Below are 19,089 nucleotides of genomic sequence, written 5' to 3'. Positions count from 1 at the left end.
TGACGTCATGCGATGTAACACGCTGCGGAGAGGCGTCGCATCTGAGTACCACGTGACAAGGCAAAGGTTCCACGGCTGCTTATAGACCAGATTTTTCTTAGCCTCGTAGCGCGAGTGTCAGCCGCGCCGCTACTCTCGACACCAGGCGCCGCCTGGTGGTGCAGACGACGGCGGGGGCTGCTGATGGCGGGAGGTAATAGCCGCGCTTGCGTCGCGTGTTCGCTTGTGTCAGTGCTTTCAGAGCTGTTAGAAAGTTGCGGTCTCAGTTGCTTGCTTGCCGCACACTCGGAACGGCAGTGCAATGTATAAAAATTCGTCCGGGTGGCACTGCGCCGTCGTTGGGTGCCCGAACACCGAGACAAAAAGGAAGCGGCTGATACAACAGACCTGCGACGTTCACGGGAACACGAGCGGCTTATGTTTGTGCAGCGTGTATTCCAGACGTTTTCAAGGCCCTTGATTTCGATAAGTAATATGTGAGCTGGTGCTTTTGCTCAGGAGGCCATATTTTCTACCTATTCAAAGAGCTGCACTGCAAGTGTATGGGTTAAAACAGGACCACCTGCTGGATGAAAAAAAAAATAATAAACTGAATTACTAGAACGACAACGACGAATCTTGAATTGAGAAAGACAGTATTCATGCACCTCACCAGATATTTTCTCAAACTGCGAAGCCAATTAACAAATGTTTCTTAATTTTGCCTGAAGACTTACAGGCGCCACCGCAGCTGCCGAGTGGAAAAAAGCTTCAGTTATTAACATGCACAGAAATTTGAACACGCGGTTGTTTAATCTCGCTTCTGAAATCCAAAATGCGACCACCTTGGTTGTAAATTTTTTCATAAAGGCGCAGGTAAACCTCGATGTAACGAACTGTTTCACTTTTTACAACTTCATGTCTATAGAAGATATGTATTTTGAACCTCACAGCCGCGAGGCATGTCGACCTCTGGTTTCATAACAACGAAGTTTCACTGTGACAGCAAAGGAAGGTCGAGGCGATAAATCCTGATCCGGCTCAATCGTGATCGAAAGTGCCCATGTGACAGGGATCTTGTCATTGCAGGGGCGATCCTTCAATTGCAGTTAAGTATATCCTGAACGAGGCACGTCGCGACAGAAAGTGCACGCGTGTGCGCTGCTTGGTCAGGATTGAACTCAATCACTATCGGATTCAAACGTAATCTCCGCTACAGCGTTCTGCGTTCAAAACTGAAATAGTCGCCTAAATAAATTCATTCCGTTGCATTTTGCGAGAGAGCACAAAACAGCCATCGTGCAGCACAAAGTCGGACGGTAGCGCGGCACGAAAATATCTGTCGCTGCTGTCTTTCAGAAAAAAAAAGAAGATACAGCTTACTAGGCTTCATCTGGCCGTTATCATACGCAAATGCGTAAGTTTAAAACGTTTCTTGATATGATACAGTTCTAAAAAAAAAGAGAGTGGACAACTGCACGGCGTTGCAACTATTCAAACTTTCGTGACGATGTTGCTGAACGTTCTCGCGATGTTTGGCAAGCTCCCTGGCACAATTCCACTGTTCGAAAATGTAGTCGTATGAAAGAAGATGCACGTTCTGACATTCAGAGAAGACTGAGCGGCTGCAGCGCTCGCGAATCTGCCATCGCCCGCTACTGAGAGCCACAAACGTGGTGCACCGCGCTGTACGCTAGCGCGTTTCAGCAGCCCCCAAGCAAATGCTCGCACCGCGGCGCCTCGGTCGGCCAAACATGGCGGCCCCCTACGAGCGCTGGAAATTCTGGTCTATATGGCGCTTGGTCGCCAACTCTCGCCATGGATGACGCGCCGGCTGGGACTTTAAGGCCCGAACACACGTACGCGTTGCAGCGCGTCAACGCGTGACTTTTTGACGCGGCGTCGCGCCCTTTCCCTATGGGGAGAGAGGGCGCGCGGCTGCGCGCCCTCTCTCCCCATAGGGAAAGGGCGCGACGCCGCGTCAAAAAGTCACGCGTTGACGCGCTGCAACGCGTACGTGTGTTCGGGCCTTTAGTGCGTCCGCTTTCACGCAAGCGACAGGCTGAATCCAATCACCCAGTACCCATTGCTAAACAGGCTGCGAAATCTCGAGCAACGACAAAGTTGCCAGCTGAAACACCGGAGCAAAGAGAAGCCGATTGGCACGTTACATAGAACCCAATGTCGCCACCACCGCAAAGAAGACGAGCTCCGCGAAATAAAAAAAATACAGCGATGGCGTACGTCTCACAGCGCAAATAAAACGCCTGCCATTTGACCTCGGATTTTCGGTGGTAGAAATGGGAAGTAAACACTTCCTTGAATGCAACATGAGGGATCTTTCGTCGCAATCATCGTCCAAAAGCGTGCGTAGCCGTAACCCTTCGCATATACAAAATGACGGGAAATGTCCGACTGAATAAAGTATGGGTAAGAATTGGCTTAGTTGATTGGCTGGTGGTTGGTAGGGGAGGAGGGTAGGCCACAACGGTAGACCATTGTAGCAACGCCACCTACTCTAGGTGGCGTTGATTGTAGACGTGCGAATGAGGCACGCCCACGAAATCAGTAATGCTAAAGCAGTATACGAAGTCTCCCACGCATTATCTCCCTTTTGATTTCTATAATGGGGGCTGGCGCGTACGCCTAGCCCCACTACCAAAAATTGCGTGCTCCAGCTACCCCGACTTGGGGAAGTGGCGTGCTTCAGCCAACCGCAGTGCAATGGAATGGCCTCGGCACGGGGCAGCGGCCTCAGTGATCACCGCTGACCCAGCACCAGGTAAGTATGCGGATCTCAGTGTCGTGAAAGCAGGCCTTGCGCAGAAATATCGCACCTGGCACAGGTGAGCAATTCAACATCAAGTGAATCTGGAAAGTCCGCAAAGTCGCGAAACATCGTTTATGTAAATTTTCTGGCTTCAGAGCACCGCGTCCGCTAAACCTCTTAATTTGGTTAGCTTTTTGAAAAGATTGTTAGGCCGCCAAAGACCATTTGAGGAAGTTAAGAAATACTGAAAGCACGACTACCTTGCTTTGACATTCTCTGACTTCCTTCCCTTCTACCCGAATAAATATATCCAGAAAGAGAGGTACAAATCAACTGCGGGAAGTGTAATGACTAGAGGCCGGATTTTTGGCTTAAAACGAGCTTAAAAAGCTCGTTTTAAGCGCCATAAATAGGCAGACAATACTTGGGCAAAACAACGTTTTAGGCTTCCAATATGGTAAATATAGGCACAATAAATTTTCACATAAATGGAAATAACTTGAAACGAAGGCTGCGCGAACTCTATCTACGAAAGAAAAACAAAAATGGTATCGCTTAAGATGGCACAAAGGCGTTAAACAGTTGAACATAGCCGTGCAATGTGCTTTGTCCCGCACGGTTCGCAGAACACGGTCTCTCCCGTGTTCTGCACGGTGAGTCAAGGGTCCACTGTCAAATCAACACACTCCTGGGTGTCTTCTCGGCATGACTGAGAAGGGCAGAGCACGAGCAGATAGCCAGGTCGATAATACATCAGAAGGGAGGGATTCCGCCTATTGTTCGGGTGGAATCGCATAGAACCAATTTTTCCCCTGCCAGTGAATCACTGGCGTAGTCAGGGGGGAGAGGTTGTTCAACATTCCACCCCCCCTCCCGAAACTTTTCAGTTTTGCATGCGTGTAATGCACGCATGCATACATGCGCACTCACGAACATATATACATAGGGAATGGTTGAACCCCCCCCCCTCCCTTCCGAAAAAAAAAAAAAAATTCTGGCTACGCTGATGCAGTGAACGCCTTACAAGTTAACTTACAAAAACAAAAGCCGCGTGCACATCATATTTTCCTTTCTTTTTTTTTTTTTTTTGCTCTTCACTCTCCTTTCTGCTGACGGCTCTCCACGGTATCGCATTCGCGAACCGCGCACGCCATGTCTCTGCGGCGGCGAATGTGCGTGTCCCACTTCACGGCTGCTAGCAGTTGTTTCCGGGAGTTGGTTGAACTACGGGTCTGTAGGTTGAACCCCATAATTCCGAACAGTCAGTGTTGCGCGGTAGCATAAATAACGGTCTCAAAGTGCTCCCAGGAGCGCAACTTGAGACTAATAGTGCTAATACAAGCGCCCATTTTGAAAATAGGCAATTATAGGCATTTGTGAGCATTTAGGCACAAACGCCAAGAATAGGCATTTATAGGCACTATAAAAACACTATAAAAGCCTTTCTTATAACCTCTAATTCATGCTCATATTTCAAAGTGGCACGATAGGAGCTCAAGGAACAAAATAGGCATTTGCCTAAAATCCGGTCTCTAGCATCATTACTCTGGACCATATGCTTTGGTTTGGCAGTGTCCTGTGGCTTTCACAGACTGTGACAAGGAAAGCCTGGACTAGCAATTCTGGGCGATCCCGCACGTCGAGAAAGCTGCCGGGCGACGTGGTCTCGGTTGCCTCCTAGGTGGGAGCCCAGCCCTGCAATCTGCCGGAAATCGATAAAGTTGTCCTTTTTATCTCTCTCTCCTCTTCGGTGCTTTGCGCGTAAAACCTCGGAAATTATTATTAATGCGCGCACATTTATCGAAATACTGTAAGCTGTATATCTTGTTCCGACTACTGAACTATGTCACAATTCATCAACATCAGCATCCTATCTATGATCAATGCCCTGGCGAAGAGGCCTACCCAGTATAGAAAGGCTCAATTCGATGAAATGACCCGATGAGGATTTCTTTAATGAGTATAAATGACGGTATGACAATAACTAGTATTCCATTGTATCATCGTAACCGCAAAATGAGCACAATGAGGAAGGCGCCAGGCAAGAGAGAGATAATAAAACGAGAGGAAGGCAGGGAGGTTAACCAGAATTGTAGCATCCGGTTTGCTACCCTACACTAATGGGAGGGGAAAGGGAAAGAAAGATGGAAAGGAAAGCGGAGAGAAGAGCAAGCTCTACACATACACATAAGGCAATGACAGCGTGACTTTGTCAAGAGCACTTTCATTTTAATGCGATATAGCAACCATGTAGACACTCCTGGCGCCTTTTCTGCCGTCGCCGTGAGGTTCCGTATCAAGTCCAAATCGATAACATCGCTCCGCAGCTCGTACGTTATACGTGCGAGTGAAAGCGTGCGATTACTGCCCACGATCGCGGCTCACCCGAAGAAACGCGCCGGCCTCATCCGTCGCGCTGAAGGCGCATGGGGAGTCACGGAGGCGGGTCTGCTCCGGCACGAACTGTGTACTGCGATCGTGCGCGCCTTATCTCAACAGGGATGAGCAGATGGCTCTTACCTTTGTACGCGCTACGTTCGCATCGCAGAGCTAGCGTTGAAGCCATAGACAGCGTCGAAAGTAACTTTGCTCGCTGCAGTGACTGCGATTTCCTTACACCGGCGTTTTGTTGTGTTACGCCAGGTCGGATGCTAAGGAGTGAGCTACTACTTTGCATACTGCCGTAAAATGCTGAGCAAGCCACCCTCCTCCTCCTCCTCCTCCTCCTCCTCCCCTGCGGCCACTTTTGTTCAAGACGAGCATCGCTTGTGTAAAAGGAACCACAAGAATAAGTACACTGAATGCGTATCCAATGTTGTTTATGAAATTCCGTTGTCATGTGGCCGGTTGTATATTGGTCAAACCGGTCCCTGCTTCAATGATTTGACAGTGACGAGGGGGAATAAAAACAGTAAATAAATAAAGAATTTCACTAGAAACATATAGATGGCCATTTTTTTTAGCGGCTCTCTTGCCGCCATTTTGAATTTCGGTCCGGGACCAAGCGCTCCCCCGCCCCCTCCATATCTGGTCGGATTATCCTTAACCGTAGGGGGGGGGGGGGGAGGGGTTGCTTGCTCGGCATTTTACGGTATTCAAATTTGTTGCTGTCGCATTATTTGTCCTTGCGGCGAGACTGTGACTTTATTGAAATACTGCAGCAATCCCATGAGACTGGTGCAGCACGTGTTACTAATCGTTTTAATTTGTTAATAATGCATTGCATGCGTCTTGCGTGACTGCATGCATACCTTCTGAGCCTACCAGCAGTTATGAGAGTTGACAGAGGAAGTACCGTGGCGGACTGCGCCGCTCCGAACAAGCGGTCTGCCAACGCATTAATTTCTATTTCTTTGTGGCCATGGAACCAGACCAATATCATTAGTGTATAATGAGGTACAACCAGGAAAGAGAAACGCCAGGCCTGCGCTAAAACCGCAGCACAGTCACAGCGATAGCTGGAAGAGCGGCGTTTCTAGAGCCCCTTACACTAGAAAGGTATACCCACTACGCCATAAATCACAATTTTTGTGAAGTTGGGAAGCACCTACTAAGCCATTATTCGTCATTCTGCGGAGAAGCGAGGCACCAGCTACACGTCTGTAAGGCATTATGTGCACTTTGTTGACGCGACGACTGATGACGATAAAGAATTATGGCTCAGTCCTTTGTAATGGGTTGGAAGCTTTAAACGGCCCACCAGTTATGTAATTTGCATTGGGTGACGCCCGGTCGCTATTTCCCTCTCCCGTCATGCTGTATAACATACGTTGACGTGGGAGAGAGACGGGGGGGGGGGGCGAAGAACTTTACTGAGACCGCGAGGAAATGGATCATGTGCTTATGGGCTTCCTTGGCAACCAATACAAGTGCACTTGCGAGGAACCCACTACGCTATAAATCATTGTAATTTTACTGAGACCCCGAGGAAATGGATCATGCGCTTATGGGCTTCCTTGGCAACCAATACAAGTGCACTTTTGGGGAACCCACTACGCTATAAATCATTGTAATTTTTGAGAAGTAGGGCAGCAGGCACTGTGCCATTTTTCGTCATTCTACGGAGAGCATTGGTACCTGCTAAACGCATGTAAGGCATTATGCGCACTTTGTTGATGCTGTGCCTGATGACGATGAAGAATTATGGCAGAGCCCTTTGTAATGGGTTGGAAGCATTCAACAACCTACTCGTTGCGCAATTCCCATTGTGTGACGCCTGGTTACAGAATTCGCGTTGTGCGACGCTTGGAGCTTATTTTACTCTTCTACCACGCTATATTGCATATGCTAATGTGGTTCCTTCCCGACATGAAGCCCGTATAGGACCTTTTTGCAAAGCAGTTTCAAGCACCGGCATGGATCAGAGGTTGGACTCTGGGCTCCCACGCAGAGGGCCCAGGTTCGAACCTCGTTCCATCCTGGAATTTTTTTCTTATTTCGTTTTTTTTTCTTATTTCGAGCGATACTCGTTACGGACACCGGCGGCGGCGGCGGACAACTACGGCGCCAAAAACGGCCGGTGAAATGATCTCATAACAGCTTTCGCTGTAAAAGTCCGGCAGATCCCATGCGCTGTGGAAATCGAGTTCAGTCGATGCAGTCAGCGAGTAGCTGCCTATATGCCGCATCTTCTTCCTTTCCTTTTTTTTTTTTTTTTTTTGAGACAAGCGTTACGAGGTGTATCGACGTCTTTGCGTTAGTTGTGTAGTTGTGCGCATATCGATCGATGGCTTACCAGGCACGCCGACTTCAATGTCGCCTAAACGGCAGATCATGGTCCACTGTAATATTGCGGTACTCAACGTTAAAGCATATACGTAAGTTTTAACGAAACTAAGTGTACAATACGGTGCGATGACGTGTGCATCGCAAGTAGCGGTTGTTGGCGTATTTCTCCGAGGTCGAGCAGCACTCGATTTTAGCTTGCGGAGTCATAGGAGTAAGTTAGTATAATGTTAATCACATTACTCTCAAAGAGGTTAGCCAGCACTGCAACCGCAGTTGGGTGATTCCACGAGAGATCGAACATGCCTGTCCGGTCGCATTTTTTGTTTTGCCTGGGTTTTTTATATGTTGTGTGGGCACATTCAAAGTGCACGGAACTGAAAATTTTATTTGCTAGAAACACTCCCAGCGCGCCAAAAAAATATTTGAAGGTGGTGGCGCGTGCCTCCTGTTTTTGCTCACTGCAATGTTTTCGGATTTCACAGCCGAATTTAGCGCGAACTATAAATGATGTGTCGAAAATTTCTTTTGCTGGTTTTAATACGCATTACTGTGAATTACATCCATGCTTTTTTTATGCCGTCCTCAAAAAGAAGAAAATGTGAAAAAATGGCAAACACGGCCGAAATCAAAAAAGGGTCCTAAGTTTGAGGCGCCTTGGCGCCTTTACTATTTCAAACAGAAACTTGAAAACAGTGTCACCTATAGAAAAGAGCCTTTGCAACATTTATACGGAAGATCATTTTCCTACGGCCAGCGCAAAAAAACAAAAAAATAGTTAAAGAACCGAGTTTTTTCAAAAAAGTACATTTTCAAAAAATAAAATAAAAAAAACTCCGGTCTCAATTTTGACGGCAATTTTTTATCGAAGAGCGCTTATGTCAATGAACACACGGTTTTGATATCATATGTCCTCATTTGCTTTGTTTACGAGATTTAACGGGCCAAAGTGACCCTTGCTGTGAGTGCTCACTTCAGTGCGACTGATGGTTGTTAATAGCTTGCATTGTGCGTAAATCGCAGTTTTAATTATTCTGCTGCAGCAAAACCTTGCTCTGGTGGCTTTTCGTCAAGAAAAATGTGTTCTCAGATTTTATTTGGTTCTACCGTGTGCGAAAGTGGGCTGCTGCCGCCCTCTAAAGCGTGATTCCACGAGAGATCGAACATGCCTGTCCGGTCGATATTTTTGTTTTGCCTGGGTTTTTTATATGTTATGTGGGCACATTCAAAGTGCACGGAACCGAAAATTATATTTCCAAGAAATGCTCCCAGCGTGCCAAAAAAGTATTTGAAGGTGGCGGCGCAGACCTCCTGTTTTTGTTCACTGCAATGTTTTGGGATTTCACGGCCGAATTTAACGCGAACTATAAACGATGTGTCGAAAATTTTCTTGTTGGTTTTAATACGCATTACTGTGAATTACATCCATGCTTTTTTCCAAGTATTTCAAGGAGCCTTTGCAACATTTATGCGGAAGATCGTTTTTCTACAGGCAGCGCGAAATAAGAAGAAAATAGTTAAAGAAGCGAGTTTTTTTCAAAAAAGTACATTTTCAAAAAATAAAACAACTCAGGCCTCAATTTTGACGTCTTTTTGTCGAAAAGTGCTTATGTCAGTGAAAACACCGTGTTAATATGTATGTCCTCATTTGCTTTGTTCACGAGATTTAACGGGCCAAAATTACCCTTGCTGTGTGTGCTCACTTCAGTGCGATCGATAGTTGTCATCAGCTTGCATTGCACTTAAGTCTAGTTTTAAATATTTTCCTGCAGTAAACCCTTGCTCTGGTGTGTTGTCGTCAAGAAAAATGCATTCTCAAACTTTAATAGTGTCTAGCGTGTGTGGGGGTGGGCTGCTGCTTCTCTCTAAATGCCGAACGCGTACGCAGTTTGCAGCTTACAACCTCAACTTACCCCGCCAGTATTCGTTAATCAGAAGCACGCGAGACACCGCGAACACATGGTTTAGGTCACTTTGTCAAAACTCTCCTTGCACACAGAATAAAGCATCTGTATGCAGCGAAGGCCAACTTAATCTGTAACTAAATGCCACAATCAGCAGGCGCGCTGTTATGCAGTTGTTTTCTCACTGCCTGCTTGCTTCCCTTCCATTACATGCATTGTACGCTCTAACCATCTTCCCCATTCGACGCACACTGTGCCTAAACAACATTTGTAAAAAAGTTAGCTTAATGATTTCCGAGCCGTTTATTTCACTTCCCGCTATCACATGTTTTCGGCGTCGCAGATAATGTCTTCCTGTATCATCTCGACCTTTACCTCAGCGTTTCAGCAGCCAGAAAACGTGCGGTGCGGCATGATTAAGCCATGAGTGTCCGAAGCTGCCCAATTTATGATGTTTTGTTGCCACTTTACTAAAGTGCTTTCCCACGTCGAGGACAGCAGAGGTCATTGGTGGCACCGGACGGACATTACCCTTAGTTTTGACAATGAGTGCGGCCTACAAATTAAATATTACAGCCCAAAGCGCTTAGACACCCTTAGACTTAAAATGTTAAACCGTGAGCAGTTCTGGAAAGGCATTCATGACAGCTGCGCAAATGTGAGATAATTTGTGCGGCGCCGTTCAGTATAAACGCTTCGACTTGCTCTAGGTCTAGCTGTTGACTACACGCGATGCCCGCGGCCCATGGCTGGGTCCTATTATTCTGGGCCGATTATTTACGCGTTCACAAAAAGAAGATTGCTGAAGAAAACGTTTTCGTTGCACAATTTTTTCTTCTGTGCTCTTTTTGTTGTTGCCTACCTCTAGAAGCTACTGTCATAGGCTGAGGATCTTCGCGACACCTGCGAGGTCTTCTTGCATTGCTTTAGGCTCCTCAAGGAAAACCTGTCTACATCTAACCGCGATGAGGTAGACCAGGCATTCCTTCAGGAAGAAGAAGCGGTTGATATCTTGAACAGGCGCGCCCATCTTTCCTCTGATGATTGTAGGCGAGGTTGTAGGCTGCAAACTGTTTACACGTGAGCCATTTAGAGGGCGGCAGCAGCCCACTTTTGCACACGCTAGACACAAATAAAATCTGAGAACACATTTTTCTTGACGAAAAGCCACCAGAGCAAGGTTTTGCTGCAGCAGAATAAATAAAACTGCGATTTACGCACAATGCAAGCTATTAACAACCATCAGTCGCACTGAAGTGAGCACTCACAGCAAGGGTCACTTTGGCCAGTTATATCTCGTAAACAAAGCAAATGAGGACATATGATATCAAAACCGTGTGTTCATTGACATAAGCGCTCTTCGATAAAAAATTGCCGTCAAAATTGAGACCGGAGTTTTTTTTATTTTATTTTTTGAAAATGTACTTTTTTGAAAAAAACTCGCTTCTTTAACTATTTTTTTTCTTTTTTTGCGCTGGCCGTAGGAAAATGATCTTCCGTATAAATGTTGCAAAGGCTCTTTTCTATAGGTGACACTGTTTTCAAGTTTCTGTTTGAAATAGTAAAGGCGCCAAGGCGCCTCAAACTTAGGACCCTTTTTTGATTTCGGCCGTGTTTGCCATTTTTTCACATTTTCTTCTTTTTGAGGACGGCATAAAAAAAGCATGGATGTAATTCACAGTAATGCGTATTAAAACCAGCAAAAGAAATTTTCGACACATCGTTTATAGTTCGCGCTAAATTCGGCCGTGAAATCCGAAAACATTGCAGTGAGCAAAAACAGGAGGCACGCGCCGCCACCTTCAAATATTTTTTTGGCGCGCTGGGAGCGTTTCTAGCAAATAAAATTTTCAGTTCCGTGCACTTTGAATGTGCCACACAACATATAAAAAAGCCAGGCAAAACAAAAAATGCGACCGGACAGGCATGTTCGATCTCTCGTGGAATCACCCAGTTGACGTTGCCCGACGTGGCGCCAGTATAGTATCTTTTCTCCAAAGCTGTTTCACTCTGTGGTACACTTGACTGCCTCACAGAATGCCTGGGTTCGATTCCGGCTGAAACCGTTATCTGTAGTCTTCGCGCCTACCGAGTTTTTCTGCGACATTGTCTCATATAAACTCTGTCTGTGAACATTTCAAAAGTCTATTCTCGCCGTTGCTGGGTTTATACAGACTGTGAATTTCGGTTTCAGCCGGAATCGAACCCAGGCATTCTGCGCGGCAGTCAAGTGTACCACAGAGCCACACCAGTGCTTGAAACTGCTTTGCAGGAAAGGTATGCGGTCACCTCGGGATCGAACCCGCGACCTTCGGCTAAGCAGCCGAGCACCGCAACCGTGCGCCACCGCCAGCGGCGGGCATCACAAAGTTAAGCGCGTTAGGAAGTGCTAAGCATATCACCTTTCTTTTGATTACTATAATGGGGGCTGGCGCGTACGCCTAGCCCCACTATCAAAAATTACATGCTCCAGCTACCCCTACTTGGGGAAGTGGCGTGCTTCAACCATCCGCAGTGCAATGGAACGGCCTCGGCACGGGGCAGCGGCCTCAGTGATCACCGCTGACCCAGCACCAGGTAAGTATGCTGATCTCGGTGTCCTGGAAGCATTCCTTGCGCAGAAAGACGGCACCTGGCACAGATGAGCGCGTCAATGTCAAGTTAATGTGGAAAGGCCGCTAAATAGCGTAAAGACTTGCAAATAAGTTTTCTGACAGGCGAGTATTGTTTTCATAAAACCTTTCAATTAAACTCGAGTATCGTTTTAAATATTTTTCTTAGATCGTCAATGTCAACTCGAAGAAATACTGAGAGAACGTCAATTCATGGTGGTTCTATAAAAAAAAAAATCGCAGCATATCCACGAAGTGAATGATGATAAAGGAGCTTGCTCCAGAGGTTTAATTCGGTAAACATGAATCCTCTGTACATCTGCTAAATCACCATCATATAAAGAAGTAACACGAGAGTTGTTGTGGTGTGATTGTATATACACATTATATACAAAATGTTTATAATTTACATATCGATGCGCTATACACACAAATTTACATATTGATGCAGTATATACATTTTGTTCAAGAGCTTATTTACGGATCACACAAGCTCAGGGGAACGTTTTCCTTTTAGGGCTTTGTATAATGGCGGCGGCAGCAGCGAGGCTGCGCTGCATCTTATTGTTATCATCTAATTATGGAACGGTACTACCCCCTTGGACCATCAAAGGGTAGGTAATCTTGAACTGCTACATCGTCCAAAAGGGCATAATTATAATGTAGTCAATGGCTTGCAAAGCTGTTCCAGGGCGTCGTGTTTGGCTTCTGATAATTAAGATACATGGTCTTACGCAATAATTAACGGCCTAAATAACGGCATAATTAGGCTAGCTTGCTTAAGTTGTTTTAATGATCTTTTATGCATAAGCCAACGCGTGCCCTATACCTGAAAGATCATAAAAATAATCTAAGTAAACCCTAACTTAATTATGTCCTTTGTCAAGACGGTTATTAACGGGCACTCAGCGACGGCGCACGGCAGCGACAGTCAAAGCGGGGTGACTCTCTGCACGAGGGGCGTGCTCTCAGAGAAGAGAACGACCCACTGGAAGGCGCTCGAGAGGACGACCCATTACTGAGTCGGAACGCGTCGCTACAATTACCCCGGCTACGAAAAGGGAGCCGCCTGGCGACCTAGCAACTTGTCAATACGAGCGGGTCATGGTAGGGCTTCAGGTGCGCCACGTTGACAATGTCGCGCCCTCGACGGCGCATGTCCGAAGATGGGTCGATGGGTTCGATCAGGTAGTTCACCGGGGATGTGCGTTCGACGACACGGTAGGGGCCTTCGTATTTGGGCAGTAGTTTGGACGAGAGGCCAGGTGCAGTGGTAGGGACCGAGAGCCATACGAGCGCTCCAGGAAGGAACGTGGGCGCAGAACTGGTGGTGTCACCGCGAATGCTTTTCTGCTGCTCTTGGCTATGCGTAGTAAAGGTCTTGGAGAGCTCGCGACACTCTTCAGCAAGTCTGGCTGTGGTAGAAATAGGCGCACATTCAGATCGATCCGGCTTGTAGGGAAGGATTGTGTCGATGGTGTGCGATGGGTGCCTGCCATACAATAAGAAAAATGGTGAGAAACCAGTAGTGCTCTGAGGAGCGGTATTGTAGGCGTACGTGACGAAGGGCAGAATGACATCCCAATTCGTGTGGTCGGCGGCGACGTACATCGAGAGCATGTCGCCTAGCGTGCGGTTGAAGCGTTCGGTGAGGCCATTCGTCTGCGGGTGGTAAGCAGTAGTTTTGCGGTGAACAACGTTGCACTCTTTGAGAATGGCTTCGACGACTTCCGACAAGAAGACACGGCCTCGATCACTGAGCAGCTCCTGGGGTGGACCGTGACGCAACATGAATCGGTGGAGCAGGAAGGAGGCCACATCGCTCGCTGTGGCCGCAGGGAGGGCAGCAGTTTCAGCGTATCGCGTGAGGTGGTCTACAGCGACGATGGCCCAGCGGTTACCAGCGGACGTCAGGGGAAGTGGCCCATATAAATCGATGCCAACGCGACCAAACGGTCGGTCAGGGCAAGGTAGAGGTTGCAGACTTGCTGGCGACAGGTGCGTTGAAGTTTTGCGGCGCTGACAATCGATGCAGGAGCGAACGAACTTCTCCACGTAGCGGTACATCCCTCGCCAGAAGTAACGTTGGCGAATGCGGTGGTAGGTTTTCGATACCCCAGGGTGTGCACACTGCGGATCAGAGTGGAACGACTCGCATATGTCATAACGCAGACTGCGGGGTATTACTAGTAGCCACTGGCGGCCGTCGCCGTTGTAATTGCGTCGGTGGAGCAGGTCGTCGCGAACGGCGAAATGGTGGGCTTGACGACGAAACAAGCGAGTGGATGGTGTGGTCGATGGATCAGTCAGCAAGTCTATCAGTGAGGCAATCCATTGATCCTTGCGCTGCTCGGTAGCGATGGTGTGAATATCGATGGAAGAAACGACAAAGTGAGACGCTGAGTTGTGGGCATTGTCGTCAGGCAAGGGAGAGCGCGACAGGGCGTCGGCGTCAGCATGCTGACGTCCGTTGCGGTACAGCACGCGGATGTAGTCTTGCAGGCGAAGTGCCCAACGGGCAAGACGGCCAGAGGGATCCTTCAATGACGACAACCAGCACAGTGCATGATGGTCCGTGACGACATCAAATGGGCGACCACACAAATAAGGTCGGAACTTTGTAAGGGCCCAAATGATTGCCAGGCATTCTTTCTCCGTGACGGTGTAGTTGGTCTCGGCTTTAGTAAGCGTACGACTTGCATATGCGACGACATATTCCGGGAACCCAGGTTTGCGCTGCGCAAGGACAGCACCGAGGCCAACACCGCTGGCGTCCGTGTGTACCTCTGTAGGGGCCGTAGGGTCGTAGTGGCGTAGAATGGGAGGAGACGTCAACAAACGACGGAGCTTTGCGAAAGCGTCGTCGCACTCTGACGACCACGAATTGAGGGGCCCGTTACTTCCAAGGAGCTTCGTCAGCGGTGATATGATAGTCGCGAAGTTTCGGATGAAGCGCCGAAAGTAGGAGCATAGTCCTACAAAACTGCGCAGTTCTTTGACGGACGTGGGTTTGGGGAACTCTGTCACGGCCCGAAGCTTGGCTGGATCTGGGAGGATGCCGTCCTTGGACACCACGTATCCTAGTATCGTCAGCTGCCGTGCTGCAAATCGGCACTTCTTGAGATTCAGTTGTAGCCCGGCGTCGCTCAAGCGCGTCAAAACCTGCCGCAGGCGTTGAAGGTGTGTTGAGAAGTCCGCGGCAAAAACGACGACGTCGTCGAGGTAGCATAGACACGTGTGCCATTTCAAGTTGCGCAGAACGGTATCCATCATGCGCTCAAAGGTCGCGGGCGCATTGCACAGCCCAAACGGCATGACGTTGAATTCGTACAAGCCGTCGGGTGTGACAAACGCTGTCTTCGGTCGAGCGTCATCCGCCATGGGGACTTGCCAGTACCCTGAGCGCAAATCGAGCGATGAAAAGAACTCTGCTCCTTGCAGGCTGTCAATGGCATCGTCTATTCGAGGTAGGGGATAAACGTCCTTACGGGTGATCTTATTGAGTCGTCGGTAGTCCACACAGAACCGCACAGAGCCGTCCTTCTTCGCAACGAGAACGACAGGAGACGCCCACGGGCTGTTTGAGGGTCGAATAACATCGCGGCGAAGCATGTGTGCTGACCTCGCGGTGACTTTTCCAACGGAATCAGAAAAGTCGCGTAGCTAGCCAGCCAGATAACGAGTCGAATACAATTAACTTCTTTAAACCAAAACTTTTAATTATGTCACTGGGTTATACAAAGCAATGGCAAAGTTTAGTTGAGAAAAGCACTCGACACCGTAAAAAGCGGTGCGAATTCTTGGGCTGAACAAGGCAGACTGAGGTGTGAAGTCCGGGCCTTCTTCGCGCCCTGGCACAAGAAGGAGGAGGAGGAGCGGTTCGTGGCTTCGCGCGCGGCGTCGCCTCGCACGTGGCGAGGGGTCAGCCCACAGTTCCCGGAACCATTAGTGACACCGAAGGCACCCCGCTGTTCGAGAACGACGCCGCACACAGCACTAAACACACACTCACACACACAAACGCGCACACACACAAAGCCCCGCACTGTTCAGTGGGGAAGGCAGGCAGCGCTTCAATACACTGCGCGCTCTGCGCGCAGAACAGCATGTCGTCGACTTGCTCGGTAATTACACGACGCTCTGTTGGCGACACGCGATATGGACGTTGCCGCAGTGGTGGTTGGGCGCCAGTGTCGATGCGATGCGTGACAGCAGACGTGCGGCCGAGAGAAGTTTGCGCTACATCGAACGAAGAACGAAATTCTTCCAACAGGCATAGAAGCTGGGAACGCTCGACCGACGTAAGGTGTTCAGCAATCGAGGAACCAAATAAATCAGCGGGTGACGAATCAGATGTGGAAACAGCACTGAGCGAATGGGAGCTGGCGCAGTGCGTGTCACTCGGTGCGTCCATAACTTGTGCGTCTTCGAGGGCTTCAGCTCTGCCGAGACATTCCCCTCGCACCAACCTAACAATGTACGGGGATGGGTTCGTAACGAAAATATCGGTGTCGGCCTGAATGACTTGCACGGTCGCAAATGGCACCAATAAGCCTTTTCTAGTGAAGACGCGGTCAGATGGAGAGAGGAGTGCAACGGCGTCGGCGAGACCGGTGCAGCAGACTGACACAGCCGTTGACGAGTTTGCAGGAAGTGTGGTGTCGTCTTTGACGAGTACCTTGGTCGCAGCCGGTGGACTGTCCGCCGGCGTCAAATCTGAGAACGGTGAGAGCTCTATTTCGGCTGGTGCGCAACGAATTACGGCGGCGTGACGGGCGAGAAAATCCCATCCCAGGATGACGTCGTGAGAGCATGAGGAAATTATGATGAATTCGACGGCGTACAGAGCGTCCTGAATCATGACACGGGCTGTGCGCACCGCTGTCGGGTGAATACTGTGAGCGCTGGCTGTACGGAGGGAGAGCCCGGAAAGTGGCGTCGTCACTTTTCGTAGTAGTCGGCTAAATTTAGCGTCCATAACGGAAACGGCAGCTCCAGTGTCTACAAGGGCCGATGTGCGCACACCATCTACAAACACGTCTACTACGTTTGATGGGCTTTGCTGAGGGCTTTGGCTGGTCGATAGCGTCGCAGCCCTTGCCTCTTGGACTGCGACGACTAGTTTTCCTGGTCTCGTGCGACCGGACGAGGCCGCATCGGTGACAGTGAGCGGCGTCGTGGGGACGGTGAACGACGGGTAGATGGACCTGGGCGTGACGTCGGTGACATAGGCGGCAGCGGGTCATAATACGGTCGGCTGGACTGGCTGGTGACGGCTGATCCGACTCGAGGCGGCTGCACGCGGTTGCAATAGCGGGCGACGTGACCGGCGCAACCGCACGCAAAGCAGATCGGGCGGTTGTCGGCAGTGCGCCATCGGTTTGCCGGGCTAGGTCCCATCCACGCGGCAGGACGCGAGGGACGGGGCGGCTGCTGATATGACGACTGCATGGTGGGCTGCAGTCGGGGCGTATGGATGATGTCGGCGTACGCAGCCGGCACACTCGCTTCGAAGGCCTGAGGCCTGGCGACGGCTCCAGCGTATGTCAGCGGGGGCACCACAGGGAGCGCTGGGGGCGGCCTGGCTGCAACTTGTGCGTAACTGAGCGGCGCAGACGCCGGAGGGGGCTGGTGGTATTCTGGCATAACCTCCGCGATTTCCTGTTCAATAGCCCGGCGTAGGGGAGGCAGCAGTGTGGTCGACGACCGTACAACATCCTGCGGGTGAGAGAAGGCCAGTAAGGAGAACTGGCGGGCAATTTCCTCCCGCACGAATGACTTGATTTCGGTGAGTAAGCCGGAGTGGTCCGACACGGCCGACAAGCCAGCGAGATCGGCGTCGCGTGATGGAGGTCGACGCGTCATAAGCCGCTGCCGGCGTAGCTCCTCGTAGCTTTGGCACAGCGTGATGATCTCTGCCACAGTGCGAGGGTTTTTGGCGAGTAGCATGGTGAAGGCATCGTCGTCGATGCCTTTCATGACGTTGCGGATCTTGTCGGCTTCAGTCATGGTTGCGTTGGCTTTCTTGCACAAGTCGAGCACGTCTTCAATGTAGCTCGTGAATGACTCGCCGGACTGCTGGGCTCGTTCACGTAAACGCTGTTCGGCTTGCAGCTTGCGAACGGCAGGGCGGCCAAACACGTCGATGATGGCGGTCTTGAAAGCGGACCACGTAGCGAAATCGGATGCGTGGTTGTTGTACCATAGACTTGCCACACCCGCGAGGTAGAAAACGAGGTTGCTCAGTTTGCCTGCCTCGTCCCATTTATTGGGGACGCTCACACGCTCGTAGATTGCGAGCCAGTCCTCGACGTCGGTGCCATCCGCGCCGGTGAAGATAGGAGGGTCGCGGATGCGGGGGACACCCGGACATGGCGTCGGTGCAAGAGGAGGCGTTTGCTGGGCGGCGTCTTGAGTCATGGTAGCAGGCACGGTACGGGATCGTAGCTCCAAGGGCATCGAATGCGGATCGTAGTTGTTTAAAGGGCACAGCACCTCCACCAAATTGTCAAGACGTTTATTAACGGGCACTCAGCGACGGCGCACGGCAGCGACAGTCAAAGCGGGGTGACTCTCTGCACGAGGGGCGTGCTCTCAGAGAAGAGAACGACCCACTGGAAGGCGCTCGAGAGGACGACCCATTACTGAGTCGGAACGCGTCGCTACACCTTAATTATTACGTAACACAATGTATCTTAATTATCAGAAGCCAAACACGACGCTTTACAACAGCTCTGCAGGCCATTCACTACAATATAATTCTGCCCCTTTGGACGATGAAGCGGTTGAATATTACCTGCCCTTTTATGGTTCGTACCGTTCCATAATTTTAGCATTATCGCCATTTTGGACGTTATATACAGCAGTATTACTAAAATAAGTGGCAAGCAGTTGTATGACTTTCATTATTTGCTGCGAAAAGGTCCCCGCTGGAATCCTCCACTGAAGTGCTATGCAGTGAAGGCGAGGCAAAGGAAAACTTCGTACGACCTTGTGGTTGTTCAGTTAGAAAATTTTTTTCTCGCTTAAAAAAAAAACCACTGTTTTCAAACTTCCTGTACCTCATTGTTTAAACAGCGCAAAAAGACGAAGCCACAGA

At 49.5% G+C, this 19,089-nt stretch overlaps 1 protein-coding gene and 2 non-coding genes across 3 annotated transcripts in view; all 3 read right to left on the bottom strand.

Moving 5' to 3' along the window:
• Nucleotides 1–2,606: 2,606 nt before the first annotated feature.
• LOC119403692 (U1 spliceosomal RNA) lies at nt 2,607–2,769 on the bottom strand. Its single transcript, XR_005186105.2, has one exon. It is a non-coding gene; the product is annotated as a U1 spliceosomal RNA (small nuclear RNA).
• A 9,031-nt stretch (nt 2,770–11,800) lies between these two features.
• LOC119403693 (U1 spliceosomal RNA) lies at nt 11,801–11,963 on the bottom strand. Its single transcript, XR_005186106.2, has one exon. It is a non-coding gene; the product is annotated as a U1 spliceosomal RNA (small nuclear RNA).
• LOC119402493 (glucose dehydrogenase [FAD, quinone]) overlaps nt 11,928–19,089 on the bottom strand; it is a 30,047-nt gene continuing 22,885 nt past the window's right edge. Inside the window, exon 6 of the mRNA XM_049418670.1 lies at nt 11,928–12,010. Within this exon, the coding sequence (XP_049274627.1) occupies nt 11,928–12,010 (83 nt within the window). The remainder of the gene's footprint in view (nt 12,011–19,089) is intronic.

The sequence above is a fragment of the Rhipicephalus sanguineus genome, chromosome 8 (genome assembly GCF_013339695.2).
Source record: "Rhipicephalus sanguineus isolate Rsan-2018 chromosome 8, BIME_Rsan_1.4, whole genome shotgun sequence".
NCBI lineage: Eukaryota > Metazoa > Arthropoda > Arachnida > Ixodida > Ixodidae > Rhipicephalus > Rhipicephalus sanguineus.
Note: the sequence above shows the minus strand (reverse complement) of the source record. Positions and strands in the feature narration are given on the sequence as shown.